This window comes from Callorhinus ursinus, unplaced genomic scaffold (assembly GCF_003265705.2).
Source record: "Callorhinus ursinus isolate GAN/ISIS: 27379988/994484 unplaced genomic scaffold, GSC_fseal_2.0 scaffold259, whole genome shotgun sequence".
Lineage (NCBI taxonomy): Eukaryota > Metazoa > Chordata > Mammalia > Carnivora > Otariidae > Callorhinus > Callorhinus ursinus.
In genome coordinates this window covers 1-18,107 of record NW_027397317.1, presented here as the reverse complement: position 1 = coordinate 18,107, position 18,107 = coordinate 1, and the positions used below count along the sequence as shown (strand labels likewise).

Below are 18,107 nucleotides of genomic sequence, written 5' to 3'. Positions count from 1 at the left end.
AGGGATAGGGGGATGGGTTCGCCTGGTGATGGGTATTAAAGAGGGCACATTCTGCATGGACCAATGGGTGTTATGAACAAACAATGAATCATGGAACAGTACACCAAAATAAATTATGTAATATATGGTGATTAACATAACAAAAAAATTAAAAAAAAAAGATGAGGATAACCGGAGATGCAGAATGAAGGGGAGTAATTGAGAGGGGGAGACGAACCAGGAGAGAAGATGGATTCTGAAACCAAACTGAGGGTTCTAGAGGGGAGGAGGGTAGGGGGATAGGTTAGCCTGGTGATGGGTATTAAAGAGGGTAGATTCTGCATGGAGCACTGGGTATTATGAACAAACAATGAATCATGGAACACTACATCAAAAACTAAAGATGTAATATACGGTGATTAACATAACAGTAAAATAAATTAAAAAAAAACAAGACCCATCAATATGCTGTCTGCAAGAGACTCATTCTAGACCCAAAGACACCCCCAGATTGAAAGTGAGGGAGTGGAAAACCATTTACCATGCTAATGGGCAGCAAAAGAAACCTGGGGTGGCAATCCTTAGATCAGACAAATTAGATTTTAAAACAAAGTCTGTAATAAGAGATGAGGAAGGACACTATAACCTCCTTAAATCGTCTAACAAACAGGAAGATCTAACCATTGTAAATATTTATGCTCCTAACCGGGGAGCAGCCAATTATATAAGGTAATTAATAACAAAAGCGAAGAAACACTTTGACAACAATACAATAATAGTGGGGGACATTAACAACCCCCTGACTGAAATGCAGAGATCATCTCAGCAAGAGATCAACAAGAAAATAAAGACTTTAAATGACACCCTGGAACAAATGGACTTCAGAGACATATTCAGAACATTCCATCCCAAAGCAACGCAATACACATTCTTCTGTAGTGCCCATGGAACATTCTCCAGAATTGATCACATCCGAGGTCACAAATCAGATCTCAAACAGTATCAAAAGTTTCGGATCATTCCCTGCATATTTTCAGACCACAATGCTTTGAAACTAGAACTCAATCTCAAGAGGAAAGTCAGAAAGAACTCAAATACGTGGAAGCTAAAGAGCATCCTACTAAAGAATGAATGGGTCAACCAGGAAATTAAAGAAGAATTTAAAAAAATCATGGAAACCAATGAAAATGAAAACGCAACTGTTCAAAATCTTCGGGATAGAGGAAAGGCAGTCCTGAATGGAAAGTATATAGCAATACAAGCCTTTCTCAAGAAACAAGAAAGGTCTCAAATACACAACATAACCCTACACCTAAAGGAGCTGGAGAAAGAAGAGCAAATAAAGCCTAAACCCAGCAGGAGAAGAGAAATTATAAAGATCAGAGCAGAAATCAAGGAACTAGAAACCAAAAGAACCATAGAACAGATCAACGAAACTAGGAGCTGGTTCTTGGAAAGAATTAACAACATTGACAAACCCCTGGCCAGACTTATCAAAAAGAAAAGAGAAAGGACCCAAATCAACAAAATCATGAATGAAAGAGGAGAGATCTCAACCAACACCAAGGAAATATCTACAATTTAAGAACATCTTCGGAGCAACTCTATGCCAGCCAATTAGATAACCTGGAAGAAATGGGTGCATTTCTAGGGATGTATCAACTACCAAAACTAAACCACGAAGAAATAGAAAACCTGAACAGACCTATAGCCACTAAAGAAATTGAAGCAGTCAACCAAAATCTCCCAACAAATAAAAGCCCGGGGCCAGATGGCTACCCAGGGAATTCTATCAGACATTTCAAGAAGAATTAATACCTCTTCTCCTGAAACTGTTCCAAAAAATAGAAATGGAAGGAAAACTTCCAAACTCATTTTATGAGGCCAGCATTACCTTGATCCCCAAACCAGACAAAGACCCCATCAAAAAGGAGAATTACAGACCAATATCCTTGATGAACATGGATGCAAAAATTCTCACCAAAATACTAGCCAATAGGATCCAACAGTACATGAAAAGGATTATTCACCATGACCAAGTGGGACTTATACCTGGGCTGCAAGGATGGTTCAACATCCGCAAATCAAGCAGTGTGATACAATACATTAACAAAAGAAAGAACAAGAATCATATGATCCTCTCAATAGATGCAGAAAAAGCATTTAACAAAGTACAGGATCTTTCTTGACTGAAACTCTTCAGAGTATAAGGATAGAGGGTACATACCTCAATATCATAAAAGCCATCTATGAAAAACCTACAGAGAATATCATTCTCAATGGGGAAAAGCTGAGAGCTTTTCCCCTAAGGTCAGGAACGCGGCAGGGATGTCCACTCTCACCACTGCTATTCAACATAGTATTAGAAATCCTAGCCACAGCAATCAGACAACAAAAAGAAATCAAATGCATCCGAATCGGCAAAGAGGAAGTCAAATTCTCACTCTTTGCAGATGATATGATAGTGTATGTGGAAAACCCAAAAGACTCCACCCCAAAACTGCTAGAACTCATACAGGAATTCAGTCAAGTAGCAGGATATAAAATCAATGCACAGAAATCAGTGACATTCCTATACACCAACAACAAGACAGAAGAGAGACAAATTAAGGAGTTGATCCCATTTACAATTGCACCCAAACCATAAGATTCCTAGGAATCAATTTAACCAAAGAGGCAAAGGATCTGTACTCAGAAAACTATAAAACCCTCAGGAAAGAAATTGAAGAAGACACAAAAAATGGAAAAACGTTCCATGCTCCTGGATTGGGAGAACCAACATTGTGAAGATGTCAATGCTACCTAGAGCAATCTACACATTCAATGCAATCCCCATCACCATCCAGTTTTCAAAGAAATGGAACAAATAATCCTAAAATTTGTATGGAACCAGAAGAGACCCCAAATAGCCAGAGGAATATTGAAAAAGAAAACCAAAGCTGGCGGCATCACAATTTCGGACTTCCAGCTCCATTACAAAGCTGTCATCTTAAAGACAGTATGGTCCTGGCACAAACCAGACACATAGATCAATGGAACAGAATCGAGAGCCCAGAAATGGACCCTCAACTCTATGGTCAACTTATCTTTGACAAAGCAGGAAAGAATGTCCAATGGAAAAAAGACAGTCTCTTCAACAAATGGTGTTGGGAAAATTGGACAGCCACATGCAGAAGAATGAAACTGGACCATTTCCTTACACCACACACAAAAATAGACTCCAAATGGTTGAAAGACCTAAACGTGAGACAGGAGTGCATCAAAATCCTAATGGAGAACACAGGTAGCAACCTTTTCGACCTCAGCTGAAAATAGAGCTACCATTCGACCCAGCAATGGCACTACTGGGTATTTACACCAAAGATACAAATGTAGGGACCTGAAGGGGTACGTGCACCCCAATGTTTATAGCAGCAATGTCCACAATAGACAAACTGTGGAAAGAGCCAAGATGTCCATCGACAGATGAATGGCTAAAGAAGAGGTGGTATATATACACAATGGAATATTATGCAGCCATCAAAAGAAATGAGATCTTGCCATTTGCAAAGACGTGGATGGAACTGGAGGGTGTTATGCTGAGTGAAATAAGTCAATCAGAGAAAGACATGTACCATATGACCTCACTGATATGAAGAATTCTTAATCTCAGGAACAAACTGAGGGTTGCTGGAGTGGTCGAGGGTGGGAGGGATGGGGTGGCTGGGTGATAGACATTGGGGAAGATATGTGCTACGGTGAGCGCTGTAAATTGTGTAAGACTGTTGAATCATAGATCTGTACTTCTGAAACAAATAACGCAACATATTTTGAGAAAAAAAAATAGAAGAAGATAGCAGGAGAGGAAGAATGAAGGGGAGTAAGTCAGAGGGGGAGACGAACCAGGAGAGATGATGGACTCTGAAAAACATACTGAAGTTTCTAGAGGGGAGGAGGGTAGGGGGATGGGGTAGCCTGGTGATGGGTATTAAAGAGGGCACATTCTGCATGGAGCACTGGGTGTTATGAACAAACAATGAATCATGGAACACTACACCAAAACAAATTATGTGATATATGGTGATTAACATAACAATAAAAAATTAAAAAAAAACTAATGATGTGAGGCGCCTGGGTGGCTAAGTCATTAAGTGTCTGCCTTCGGCTCAGGTGATGATCCCAGGGTCCTGGGATCGATCCCCGCATCGGGCTCCCTGCTCCACGGGAGGCCTGCTTCTCCCTCTCCCACTCCCCTTGCTTGTGTTCCCTCTCTCGCTGTGTCTCTCTCAAATAAATAAATAAAATTAAAAAAAAAGACTAATGGTGTATTGTCTCGTGACTAACATAACATAATAAAATAAAATTAAAAAAATAAAAATTGTAGTACATCTGCTGTTGCTGGGGAAAAAAAGGAAATGAAAAAAAAGTTTGAAGAAATTAGAATGTGAACTCTAACACTGTTCCCATGTAAGTTACAGAAATTTCCAGGCACTTGTAATTGAAATTTGGGGAAAACATTGGAACATATGAAAACGGACAAAGTGGAATACTGTCTACATCAGATAGAACAGAAGGTTAAAAAGGGAGTTACTTAAATGTGTGGAAAAGTTGAATTCAAACAATTGGAAATTCCAGGAAATAAATAGAAGGTGGAGATTCCACTTCCCTAGTCAGATCAAAAAATAGCAGTTCCTGGCTCTGAGGCTGTGAGCCTTGCAATCATGGACCCTTCTTCAGCCCCAGGACGATGGGCCCTTACATCACTGGAACCCCAACAATTCTTTTCAGAGCCCTCTTTATGTCTCTGTTCCTCAGGCTGTAGATGAAGGGGTTCAGCATGGACGTCACCACCATGTACATCACCGAGGCTACTGCACTTGAGTGGGAGCTCTGGGGAGCAGCAGAGCTAAGGTACACTCCCAGGACAGTAAAATAAAATAAGGAGACAACAGAGAGATGAGATGCACAGGTGGAAAATGCCTTATACTTGCCCTGAGCTGATGAGATCCCACATATGGAGGAAACTATCTTAGAGTAAGAGAAAAGGATCCCAGCGAGGGGACCACCACCCAGCAGCACAGTTGCAAAATACATCACCATGTCGTTAAGAAAGGTGTCAGAACAGGCCAGTTGGACCACCTGATTGATTTCACAGAAAAAGTGGGAGATTTCCACATCTGTACAAAAGGACAGCAACAACACCGTTAAGCTTTCTAATAAGGAATTCAGGACACTCATCACCCAGACCACCAGAACGAGCAGTACACAGTAGGAAGGTTTCATGATAACCGTGTAGTGCAGGGGGTGACAGATGGCCACAAACCTTTCATAGGCCATTACAGCCAGGAGAAAGTCATCGAATCCAGCAAAGAGTATGAAAAAGTATATCTGCGTGAGGCAGCCGGCATAGGTGATGACTTTGCTCTGAGCCTGGATGTTCCACAGCATCTTGGGGTCGGTGGTGAAGGTGAAACAGATGTCTACAAAAGACAGGTTGGCGAGGAAGAAGTACATGGGGGTGTGGAGATGGGAGTCTGAGCTGACGGCCAGGATGATGAGCAGGTTTCCAAACACAGTGATCAGGTACATGGAGAAGAAAAGCCCAAATATGACTGGCTGCAATGCCGGTTTCTCTGATAATCCCAGAAGAAGAAACTCTGAAATTCCTGAATCATTTCCTGATTCCACATGGTGGAGGCGACTACCAGGAAACAAAAAATAACATGACGAATTTTCTCAATAATGAACATTACAAATATCATTGAAATTCTATTTTTATTTTACATTCACAAAGTCAATATCCACAGTTTTCTATAGAAATTGTCCCCTGTCAGGAACCCCCATCCTGGCTCTGAATAGGAATGGGCATCCCACACATGGCCTTTCCCCCAAGTACTCATGTATTCTATACTTTTAATGAGAAATTCTGTCACACGTTTGAGGAATAAACTTGAGTACTGACTAACCTCCAGGCAAAGAATATAGGTGTCAGGAAACAAGTCTGCACAGTTTAGTGTTGGAGAAGATAATCAGATAAAAGATCAGATAGAATATCAGAAGGTGACCTGTACTATGAAGAAAAAGCCAGTAAATGGAAAGAGAGCATGGAGGTGTTATTTTTTACTGGTTGCTTGGGTAGGCCAGCACACATTTTTTTATTTAAATTCAATTAGCCAACTTATTAGTTTCAGATGTAGTGTTCAATAATTTATCAGTTGCGTATAACACCCAGTGCTCATCACAACACATGCCCTCCTTAATACCCATCACCAATTACCCCATCGCCCCACCCACCACCCCTCCAGCAACGCTGTTTGTTTCCTAAAGTCAAGAGTCTCCCATGGTTTTTCTCCCTCTCTGATGACTTCCCATTCAGTTTTCCCTCCCTTCCCCTATGATCCTATGTGCTGTTTCTTACACTCCACATGAGTGAAACCAGCACACATTTACACAGAGGCCTCAGGAAGAGACAGAAGGAGACACAAGGTTATCTGAGGAAGTGTGTGCCCATCAGAGGGAATAACCCTGCAAAGGCTCTCAGAAAAGACTTGCTTTTTTTCAAAATCAATTTTTAAAAAATTTGAGTGTGGTTGACTCACAATGTTACATTAGTTTTGGGTGTACAACACAGTGATTCAGCAAGTTTAAACATTACCCCGTGCTCACCACCTGTGGAGTTTCTAACTGTCACCACACAACGTTATATAATATTGACTATATTCCCTGGGCTGTGCCTTTTATTTCCCTGACCCATTCATTCCTTAACTGGAAGCCTGTATCTCCCACTCCCCTTCACCATTCCGCTTTCCATTTGTTCATTTATTGGTTGAAAAATCACTATTCTCACCTCCAGTCACAATAATAAAGCAAACAGGGATACAAGGCAAGCTGCTGATATCAGACTGTCTTTCCCCAAAAAATGTAAAAAGGCATCCAAATTCCAGGAGCCAAGTCTCCTATGAGCATGTAATCATGGGTCTCCCTTTGAATAGGATCATTTTGTGTCCAGTAGTTAAACAAAAAATCAGTTCCAAAGTCCTTGAGGAACAAAAATAGGGAGAAAGATCTAATAAGCTCAGGTAGCCCCTAGAGATGGTGAGGAGGAGCAAACGTCCTTGGTTCTGGCAACACTCCAACCCCAGTTACAGCGCCTTGATGCCCAAAATAATAAAGCAGCAAGAAGCAGTTTCTCCAAAAGAAAAAGTAGGGATGTCTTTATGTTATCAAGACATCTGACCCATTGAACATCCCACCAGCATAACAAGCAAAGGGAAGACACCCACAATTCACAAAAAGAAATACACAGAGTACAACAAAAGTGGGGGATTTTAAAAGAATATTTGCTAAAAAAAAAAAAAACAACTTTTCTAAACGATGTAAAATGCAAAAGTTTTATAATCAGAAACTTGGGTTTTGAATTTTGGACCTATGTATATTTGCTATTTGAATTTGGAGGGCCAACCAAACTGTCCTAAATGTTAATATCCTCCCCCAAATAGGAGGTCTCGAGGTGTCCATCCTGCTAAAGTGGTTGACAGATTTAGTGAATATATGAAAAGACCTTAGCCTAGTTCCCACCTGTTGATAATGAATGCTTATCACTGGTGATGAGATCTGGCTACTTTCTCTTCTTTCAATGTCCCCATCGCTTCCCAACCTCTTGGGTCCCCAGTTCCACAGCCTTATTTCAGTCCCTTGTCATCTCTACACCTACCACAGGGGGCGCCCTCTAGCCAATATTCACATTTACCCAGAATGCTCTTTCTATATTGCAGTTAAGTTACTGTCCAACTCTCCACCTTAACCCTTTCCAGGTGACTCCCTACTGGAGACTGAACCCCAAATTCCATAGCTTCCAGCTTTTGGCTGGCCTCCCCTGACCCACACCAGCTTCCCACTCACGCTGCCTCACACACATCGATCTCACAAACATTGAACCTGAGTTGTAGCTTCACCTGAAGCCCCAGTCTCCAGGCTGAGCCGCCATACACCGGCTGCCCTGATCTATTTGGGATCATTCACCTCCTATCTTCAAATCCCATCGCCTCTTTCAGACTGCAAAGAGTCATCTCCTTCATGAATTTGTTTTTGCTTTGTTTTGTATTTTAACGTTCCCCCAGAAAAAGGACACTTTCTCTTGCAATAATTTGGATGGAGGGATTATCACTGTGTAACTTTTATTTAATTCCATGTATATTTCCCTGCTAGACTGAAAGTGCCGTGGGGCATATTATACAGACTCCTACCCTTTACCCCAGACATATTTTGGTCGGGAACAGTAGGAGCAAATAAATTTTCGGGAAGGAATGAGAGACTCTGTGCTCAGTGATGAGAGAGAGAACAGAAGCAGGGAGCAACTAGCACAGGAATGGAGGACATGGGAAAGAAATGTTTTCCATATTCTGAGATTGGAAACATTTGTGGGGTCAGACTGTGGTTTTGTAAGAATATAACACGGTAGAATAAATAAGACACAATAGAAAATATCAGAGTGCATCATATGCAGTCAGGGTGCATAGCAAATCATTTCATGGTTTTCCTCCTTGAGCCATATGACTGCCTGATAGATTTGACCACTCAGAATTTATAATCTCTCACACTAGCTACCAAATAGATCTGTGCATACATACAAGACTTAAACAACAAATGGCAAATTTGGCTTCAACATTTGTAATTATTTGGTTGAAAGAATGCAATAAAAAAAAATGAAAGAAAAAAAGAAAATGATTCAGCAAGAACAACACACAAACAAAAGCAAGAATAAGAATCCTCATACCCCAGGATATAGAGCAAAGAACTTGCACAGATAATTTGCCATAGATAAAGTAAATGGCTAGTAAAACCCAGAATATATTCTGCCTCCAGGTAATGAACTGAGTGCAAAATAAGCCCTTTCGCATAAGCCTGTTTATGTTTTAAATAAACTTTTTAAGTGAATACCTAATGTGAGAGAGGCTTCTGTGAAATGTATGTCTCAAGAACAGCAGTTGCAAGTAGTGCCTCCCTCCATTGGACTGGATCTTTCTGATGAATACAAATTTGGTCCAATATACCCCATCCTAAATATTTTTTATTTTTATTTTTTTAAAGATTTATTCATTTATTTGAGAGAGAGAGTGCAATCAAGGGGAGGCGTAGAGGGAAAGGTAAAAAAAAGAATCTCAAACAGACCCCCCACTGAACACAGACCTGGAACAGGATTTGATCCCTGGAACCAGAGATCATGACCTGAGCCAAAACCAAGAGCCCGAAGCTTACTGACTGAGCCACCTAGAAGCCCAGTAAAAGTATTTTGTAAATGCCCTCACTGCTCTGCACCCGCATCCATCCCTAATAGTCTATTTTCATATTCCCCCTTACTGCAAATCTCCTTGAGGTGTTCACATTTTCCTTAAGAGAATGCCTCCCATTCCTTCTTTAGTCTAATCCAACTGGACTTTATTCCCACCAATTAATTATCTACAGTAATCCTTGTATTGCCGAGTTCACAGATACTTCTTTTTTTTTTTATTAACACATACTGTATTATTTGTTTCAGAGGTACAGGTCTGTGATTCATCAGTCTTACACAATTCACAGCGCTCACCATAGCACATACCCTCCCCAATATCCATCACCCAGCCACCCCATCCCTCCCAACACGCTCCCCTACAGCAACCCTGTTTGTTTCCTGAGATTAAGAGTCTCTTATGGTTTGTTTCCCTCTCTGGTTTTGTTTTGTTTGATTCTTCCCTCCCTTCCCCTATGATCCTCTATCTTTTTCCTCAAATTCCTCATATCAGTGAGATCATATGATAATTGCCTTTCTCTGATTTCTTTTTTTAACATATTAAATAAATTGACTAGAAATGAATAAGTTCACCACTCCAACAAACACAGTGATCACTTGGCTCCAGGCTTGGCTGGATAGGCTGTCAGGTGACCTCAGGTAAAAGCTTTCTGCTTCCATTTTCTCTGAACCTTTCCTGAAATACCGGCTGAGCTTTGAGACTCACCGGAATGGGGTCTCTGAGAGGAAGGTCTCCATGTGGAGGTCTGAATCCCCCGCTGGATGGCTGATGATGGAAACCGAAGCTTTGTTTCCAGACAAGACAGCAGGAAGGTGTGAAGCATGGGTCCCCCAGCAGATGTAGGAATCCAAATGCAAAAACCGTATCTCCTCAAGTTCAAGGTTGAAGATGCCCAGGGGCTGCAGAAGAGGAGATAATTTACAACTCCTTATGTTTGCTATATCTGTTCCCTATCCTTGTTCATTAGACACTTTTCCCATTATTACTCCGACCCTTGAGCACATCTTCCCATGGGAACTTATCTGGACAGAATAGAATTTTTTCCTGTAGATTCTTGTTCCCAAGAGACCAGGTTAGAATTCAAGTGCATCCAATGCTTATCACACCTCCCTGAACTTGCCTGGCTTCTAGAGCTCTAACACTGAAACTTTCCACAGCCCTGAGTGAAAGTTTTTTTCCAAATCTAAGACTGAGGAAGCTGTCTTGACCATGCCCCCTGGGTCTCCAAAACATTGACTCCTGGTGGGACCACAACTCCTGATAGCTCTAGAAAATTGCTCTTCCTTCTTCAACAAGCAACAGGGTGTTCCTTTGCTATAAAACCATGGGTACAACAATCCTTTTGTTGATAATTCTTTTGAAAAATCAATTAGGAGCTTAATGATTTTAATACAGGTTAAAAGTTGACATTTAGTCCTTCACTTTTAAAACAGTTGGGTGTATAAGAAATGCATTTAGATCACTTAAGGCACCGTGGGCTAAGCTTAGAATCTTATATGGATGGCCTCATTTATTTTGTGCAAAAGACATTCTATGATGACCATAAAATGATGAGCCTCATTGCATATTTATAGAAATGTGACTTGGAAGGGTTGAATGATCGACACAGAATTATGAACTGGGTCATTATGAACTGATGTGCTTTGACTTGAATGCAACAAGATAGGCCAGGGGTTCTCAACCAGGGATGATTTTGCCTCCAGGGGACACTTGAAAATATCTGGAGAAATTTTTGACTGTCATAGCATGGGAAGTGTTGCTACTAATTTGGCATGTCTAGGGTGGCCCAGAGATTCTGCATCTGTAACTAGATCCCAGTCATTGATGTTGCCTTGTGTGTTAAGGCTGTGGTCCAGTGTCAGAGCCAGGTGTGTTCTTCTTCTCCCAGAACCAACCCCCCCCACCTCAGATCTGACCTTAGGTAGTCAAACAAGTTTACAGGTGTCACTTTTCCCTCATGACAGGAAATGAACCTTTAAAGCCTTTGTTCCCTTATCGGTAAACTGGAGAAAGCCCATCTAAGGATTCGGTTTGAGAAATTAGTAATATTTTAGAACACACAGGAAATTCCCTGGCCCAGAGCTGGTGCTCCATCCACAGGGACTATTGTGACCATCTAAGTTCCACATTTCCTAAGCTCATTATGACACCAAAAAAGGTCTCCTTTAGGTCTGGAATTAAGTCCAGGATTCCTCTGCCTCTGGGACAGTTTTCTGGGTGGGTTGGGAATGAAGTGTGTGTCACTGGCAGCATCCTGCACAGGTGGGGAAAACAGGCATTCACTCACACACTCACATTCATCCACAGGAGAATTCCCTGGCCAAGAAGATCTCCTGTAGCACTGAATGTGCTGCCTTAGGATAGAGGGTACGTGGGTAAAGTGTAATTGTTCATCTTACTCTCTTCAGTGTGTTCAATGCTGGCTGTATTTTCCTCCAATTTTAGGCTTGAGTTTCTTCATCGGACCCCTGTACTTCCACGAAGGTACTGTCACCCATGAGCTACTGTCAAAAATAGTGCCCTTGGGGAAAAGAAGAGCGAAAACTCCTATTTCGCCATTTTGAGGATTTTTTTTTTTTAGGAAAATACATGTTTTCCTAGACGCTCCACTAAGAGATTTCAGCTCACATACATTTGGGCAAATTTGTGTCATATGGTATATTAGGCAGAATGATGGCCTTCCAAAAATGTCCACATCCCAATCCCCAGAACCTGTGAAAATATTAGGTTACAAGAGAAAAGGAATTAAAGTTATTGAAGGAATGAGGATTGCTAATAACCTGACTTTAAAATAGTTTATCTGGGGTTATTTGGATAAAGCCATTGGAATCACAAGGGTCCGTGAATGGATAAAGGAGGCAGCAATAAGAGTCCAAGAGATGAGACATGAGAAAGACTCAGCCAGCCACTGCAGGCATTGAAGATGGAGGGCAGGGCCATAGGACAAGGGATGCGGGCAGTCTCTAAAAGCTGGAGAAGGCAAGAAATCAGGTTACCCCTTTGAGTCTCCAGGAGGGAGTGCAGCCCTGCAGACAACTTGATTTTTACCCCAGGGACACCGATTTTTGGACTTCCTATCTCCAGAACTGTTAAGTTAATACCTTGTGCTCTTTTTAAGCCACTAAGTCTGGGATCACTGGTTACTACAGCAACAGGAAGCAAAGGCACATGATTACTCCTATACCGATGTTTTAATCTGAGTATATTGCCACCCCTATCAAATCAGCGTCCTGCTCCTAGGAAAAGCAGAGAATAAATACTGGAAAGGTAACCTAGCCTCTGTTCATGATTAAAATGTGCAGTAAACTTCCGTTTATCAAAACATTGTGAAATTGGCTTAAGCCTATTGGTGTCAAGACAGGAGAATAAGAAAACACAAATCTTATTAAGAAAAAACTGTTATATTATAAAAGTGGAATCAAAATCAATGAGGAAAGCAAGGCTTTGGAAATAAATGGTGCTTGGACAATTTGCTATTAGTCAGAAGTACAATAACATTAAATTTCTACCTTTTTTTTATTCTTTGTAGAAATCCACCTTTTTAAAAATTTTATTATGTTATGTTAGTCACCATACAATATATCATTAGTTTTTGATGTAGTGATCCGCAATTCATTGTTTTTAAATTTCTATCTTAATGCCAACAACTTTTTGGCATTGAGTGAATTTGTAGAAAAATACAATGACTAAAATGAACCTGTAGAAAAAATATAAAACTGCAGTGGACTTCTAGAAGAAAGATTAAATTAATCCTCTGAACATAAACCAGATGGAAGTAAAAGAATTGAGAACAATAATTGATGGATTCCAGCACATGAAAATCTACAGGTCCAACAATAAAGAAAATTTAAAAATAAGTGTAAATGTAAGAAAAATATTTACAACACATTGGATATTACAAAATATAAACTGTAACCATGTGAAAAGTTCTTTTAAATCAATGAGAATAAAAATACCTAAGATGAGAAGTGATCTAAGGGTGCAAATAGGAAGAATACATGTGAATAAACATATACATGCAAAAATGTGCTAAGCTTTGTAACAATCAAATGAAGTGAAATTATAATATTAAGGAAACCATAATAAATATCACTGTAGAATTTTATTTATTTGTAAGCCTGCAGCCCCCAAACACAGAACATTTCTTAGCTGGGGAGCTGACTTCCAGAAATGCACGTTTATGTGTTATGGGTTAAACTGTTATTATAATAAAATTTGGCTGGAGGCAACATAATCTGATGCCTGAGAGAGCATCTGAACCAGGCAGCCCTCTACAGACCTCAGAAGGGGTAGCCTTTTCACCACAGCCTTGACCCTGAGTGAGTCAGCTAGATACCATAAGCTCCACCTCCTCCCTAACAATAGGAGAATGATACTAATCACATAAGTATTATTGGAAAACTTAAATTAGATAATGTGTATAAACACTTAATCAGTACTGGTAGAGTGCTATTATTACTTTTTGTTATCAAGATCCATAACAATAACCAAATTTCTTGAGGCACCTGTGTAGCTCAGTGAACTGACTGACTCTTGATCTCAGCTCAGGTGATGATCACAGGGTTCTGAGTTCAAACCCCACCGTGGGTCCTCCTGGGACCTACTAAAAACAAACAAACAAAACAAAACAAAAACACCAAATGTGTTTTCTATCTCAAAAGTTTTCATTAAATCAATACATTTCATGTTCTGGTCCTGACTGTATTTAACCACCCACACATCTATTTTTCACTCAACAAAAATTCACTGGCCATAAACTCCATCCTGAGAACTATAGTAAGCACTGCAGTTTCAAAGATAAGTACGAAAGAGTTCTAAAATTCAAGGAATCTATATTGTGGATGAGCAGAGAAATTTAGTAAAGTTGATGTGACTGTATGGAAAGTGAATCAGATCAGGAAAAAGGGGGAGAGTCAGATCTTTGAGTTGATTTTATTCACATGACCTGAGAAAACATTTCTGTAAGTGAGTTTTCGGGACATTTCCAAAATAGGCACACATTGCATCACTCTGAGTATGGATATTAACTACATGAGATTTGACTTATTATTTCTTTTTTAAGAAATCCAAACGATTACCGAAGATTACTGAGAAAAATACCAGGTTGTAGTCACACCAAATGAAAATGACTGGTTATAAAGTGAAAAGGGGAACCCAGGATATAACCTGAAGAAAAATAGAGAAGACAAATAAAAGACAAGAAGAAGAAAAATAGAGAAGACAAGGAAGACCCAAGGAGAGAACTGCTTTAAAATGTGTACACCTGGGAAAAAATAAAGATAGTGAGATGAAGGAAGCCAGGATCTCTGGGCCTCCATATTGTGGGCCCAGCTACTCAGGAGAGTCCTGTAATGGTTCCTGATGCTGAAAGGCACCACCCTCCTGAGAAGCCTGCTCAGGGCCCCCTTCATGTCCCTGTCCCTCAAGCTGTAGATGAAGGGGTTCAGCATGTGGGTGACAATGGTGTACTTCACCGAGGCCACCAGACTCGTCCTAGAGGATGAAGTCCCTGCAGAAGTGAGGTCAACCCCAAGGCCTGTGCCATAGAACAAGGAGACCACTGAGAAGTGAGACCCACATGTGGAAAAGGCTTTGTTTTGCCCACAGCTGAGGAAATGCTGGGTATGGAAGAAACAATTTGATAGTAAGAAGAAAGTATTCCATGGAAAGGAATCATGGCCATACTCCTAGTTGCAGAATACACCACTATGTTATCGATGAGGGTGTCAGAACAGGCGAGCTTCAGGACTTGAGGAAGATCCCAAAAAAAGGGTAGGATATCCATGTTTGTGCAGAAGGATAGCCTCAAAAACATCAAAGTCTCCAACAGGGAGCCCGGGACACTGATGCACCAGGATTCCAAGGTCAGCAGCCCACAGAGCTGGGCTGGGGGCTCATGATAACTAAGTAGTTCAGGGGGTGACACGTGGCCACAAAATGGTCATAGGCCATCACGGTCAGAAGAAAGATGTCCAACACAGCAAAGAGTATGAGGAAATAAACCTGCATGAGGCAGCCTTCATAGGTTATGACTTTGCTCTGAATCTGGATGTTCCACAGCATCTTGAAGATGGTGGTGGAGGTGAAACAGATGTCAGCAAAGGACAGGTTGGTGAGGAAGAAGTACATGGGCTTGTGGAGGTAGGAGTCTGAGCAGATGGCCAGGATGATGAACAGGTTCTCAGTGAACGTGACCAAGCATATGGACAGGAACAACCCTAAGAGCATGAATTGAACCTCGGGCTTCGCTCAAAGTCCCAGGAGGAGAAACTCTGAAGTATGTGTTTGATTTCCTGATTCCATGTGGATGAAAGAACGAGCAGGAAAGGGAAAAAATCAGCATCCAATGACCATCACATGGACAGCACAGAATTGTGATTGCCTTTAATTTCCAGTGAATGGATTAATAAAGTACTACCCTGTTATAATTGCCTTGGGTGGGGAATTTGAAATGCTTCCATCCTTCCCTCTGCTGCCACTGCCATCTGGAAATGTAGTCCTAGTTCCAAAGCGGTTGTGCCCCTTATAGCCTGGCTACTCAGAGTGTGGTCCATGGACCAGCAGGAGCAGCATTGCCCAGAGCTTCTCTGAATGCAGAGTCCCAGGCCACATTCAGACTTGCTGAATCAGAATCCACATTGTGACAAGATCATGGGGGATTTCCCTGCTCATTCATGACTGAGTGGTGCTGGTCTAGAACATCTGTGGGTTTCAGTCCTTTACTTTTCATCTCCTCACTTTCATTTTCATCTATACCATCCCTCAAACTTCCTTACATTATATGTAGGCAAAATAGGAGCTCAATAATCAGGGCTGTTTTCTGCCATCTGTGTAGAAGGAATAATATTTGTACATTAGTCTTAACTATTCCAGACACTGTGTATGAATCCTGTATTCAGTTTTTCAAAGCAAATATTTGTAAATTTCATAATGATTTCCATTGCTTCTGTGACCCAGATTGTATTATATTATTTTGCATGGTCATTTGTGACACGCTGTTTTTTTTAATGTTTTATTTATTTATTCATGAAAGTCAGAGAGAGAGAGAGAGAGAGAGAGAGGCAGAGGGAGAAGCAGGCTCCCCACTGAGCAGGGAGCCCGATGCGGGGCTCAATCCCAGGACCCTGGGATCATGACCCGAGCGGAAGGCAGACGGTTAACCATCTGAGCCACTCAGGCGCCCCTTTGTGACATGCTGTTCTTTGTCATTGGAAAGTCAGACATTATGCCTTCTCTCTTTTTTCTTTGAGTAGAATTTCTTTAAATATCATTCTTAAAACTAAATAAGCACCACATATTATGCTGATATTATATTTGGGCATGTTTTGTTTTTAAAGTTAGGGTTAGAAATCCTGCACATTTTATGACTCCAAGTCAAGGCTCTTCTCACTCTGCAGGGCTGCCTCAGTCAGTCAGTGCTTCACAGATAAGAGGAATGGTGAACATTGGAATAAAGCAGGACCCGAGAGGTAAGCAGACATATGGGAGTGTCATTTCCTGCTGCAGGAGGAGGGGGGCCCTGAAATGATGCTCTGAGAAGAGAAGCAAGAAGAACTGAGAAGGAGTGAAGAGCAAGAATCCACTTCAAGACAGGAAAGATGGTGGAAGAGTAGGGGACCTCGTTTCATCTGGTCCCTTGAATTTAGCAGGATATCTATCAGACCATTCTGAACACCCATGAATTCAGCCTGAGATATAAGAAAACATATCTGGAGCTCTACAAGAAGAAAAGCAACTGCTTTTTGCAAGGTAGGAGGTGTGGAGACATGAATCTGTGGGGAGATATTGGAAGAGAGACAGGGGAGAGGGAGGAAGCCTCCATAAGCTGGCTGGTGGAAAGTGATATAGCCCAGGAAGGCAAGGTGAGAACCGTTAGAAACCTGCTCCAGTGAGAGACATCGCTTTCTGAAAGGGGCTCAGGAGATGAAAAGGGCAGAATTCTAAGGTGGGTCAGTGTAGTCTCAGGATCCCAGGAGTCACAGAAGGAGCTGGGGTGCCTGAGCCAGTAGAGTGCCCAAGCAGTGGAGCAGGGAAACTTGTTGCAGGCAGGAAGCCCAGGAACGGACTTTCAGCTCGGATCACCATAAACCGCAAACCTGGCTGGTCGGGTGACAGCTTTCCCCTGAGTATGTTGATAAGCACGAGGATGTGCTGACTATCTGTCATCTCCCAGGAGGGGCAAAACAGGTGTGCCCATGACCAGGCAACAGCTCTCAGGGCAGCGGCCCCAGAAAGGACAGTAGGGCGAAACTCAGCCATCCCCCAGAATGGCGGAATGAGGAATGAGTGTATACACACACACACACACACACACACACACACACACACACACACAAGAGCCGGCCGGTGACCACTCTCAGCCCCACTGCATACAAACGGCTGTGACGTGGGTCCCTCAACTCCTTCCCGGGAGGATTGCTGTGGGCACGCACCCGCAGGAGTCTGCTGAGTTTGGCACACACAAAAATGAGGACTGTTTGTCCCAGAGGGTTTACTGAAGAGGGGGGGGATTGGGATCTTTCAGATGTGGGGCCAGATATTGGGCCATAGCCATTTTTATTCTGATCCTCTAAAGAGCAGCGGAAAGGCTTCAGAGGAAAAAAAGCCACACAGAGGACCAGCTTACACTGAGTCCAGCCTCCTGGCAATAGGCTGTGCAACTCTTACCAGGAAAAGACACCTGAGAACCAGCACAGCAGGCCCCTCCCCCAGAAGACAAACTGGAAGATCATATGCAAACTACTTTATGGATCCCACAAGACTGTGAAACTCCAGGGCCAGGGGAATAGTATATAGAGCTGGAGGTTTTTTCTCATGATTTTGTTGATCTTCAGTCCAAAATTTTCCATTTCCTTTTTT

The 18,107-nt window shown here is 41.7% G+C and overlaps 1 protein-coding gene and 1 pseudogene across 1 annotated transcript; both read right to left on the bottom strand.

The window, feature by feature from the left end:
• Positions 1 to 4,713: 4,713 nt before the first annotated feature.
• On the bottom strand, positions 4,714 to 5,646 carry LOC112818770 (olfactory receptor 7A10-like). The gene has a single exon (XM_025865890.2). The coding sequence runs from the start codon at positions 5,545 to 5,547 to the stop codon at positions 4,714 to 4,716; it is 834 nt and encodes a 277-aa protein (XP_025721675.2). The 5' UTR covers positions 5,548 to 5,646.
• A 4,303-nt stretch (positions 5,647 to 9,949) lies between these two features.
• LOC112818783 (olfactory receptor 7C1-like) lies at positions 9,950 to 15,551 on the bottom strand (annotated as a pseudogene).
• Between the last annotated feature and the right edge of the window lie 2,556 nt (positions 15,552 to 18,107).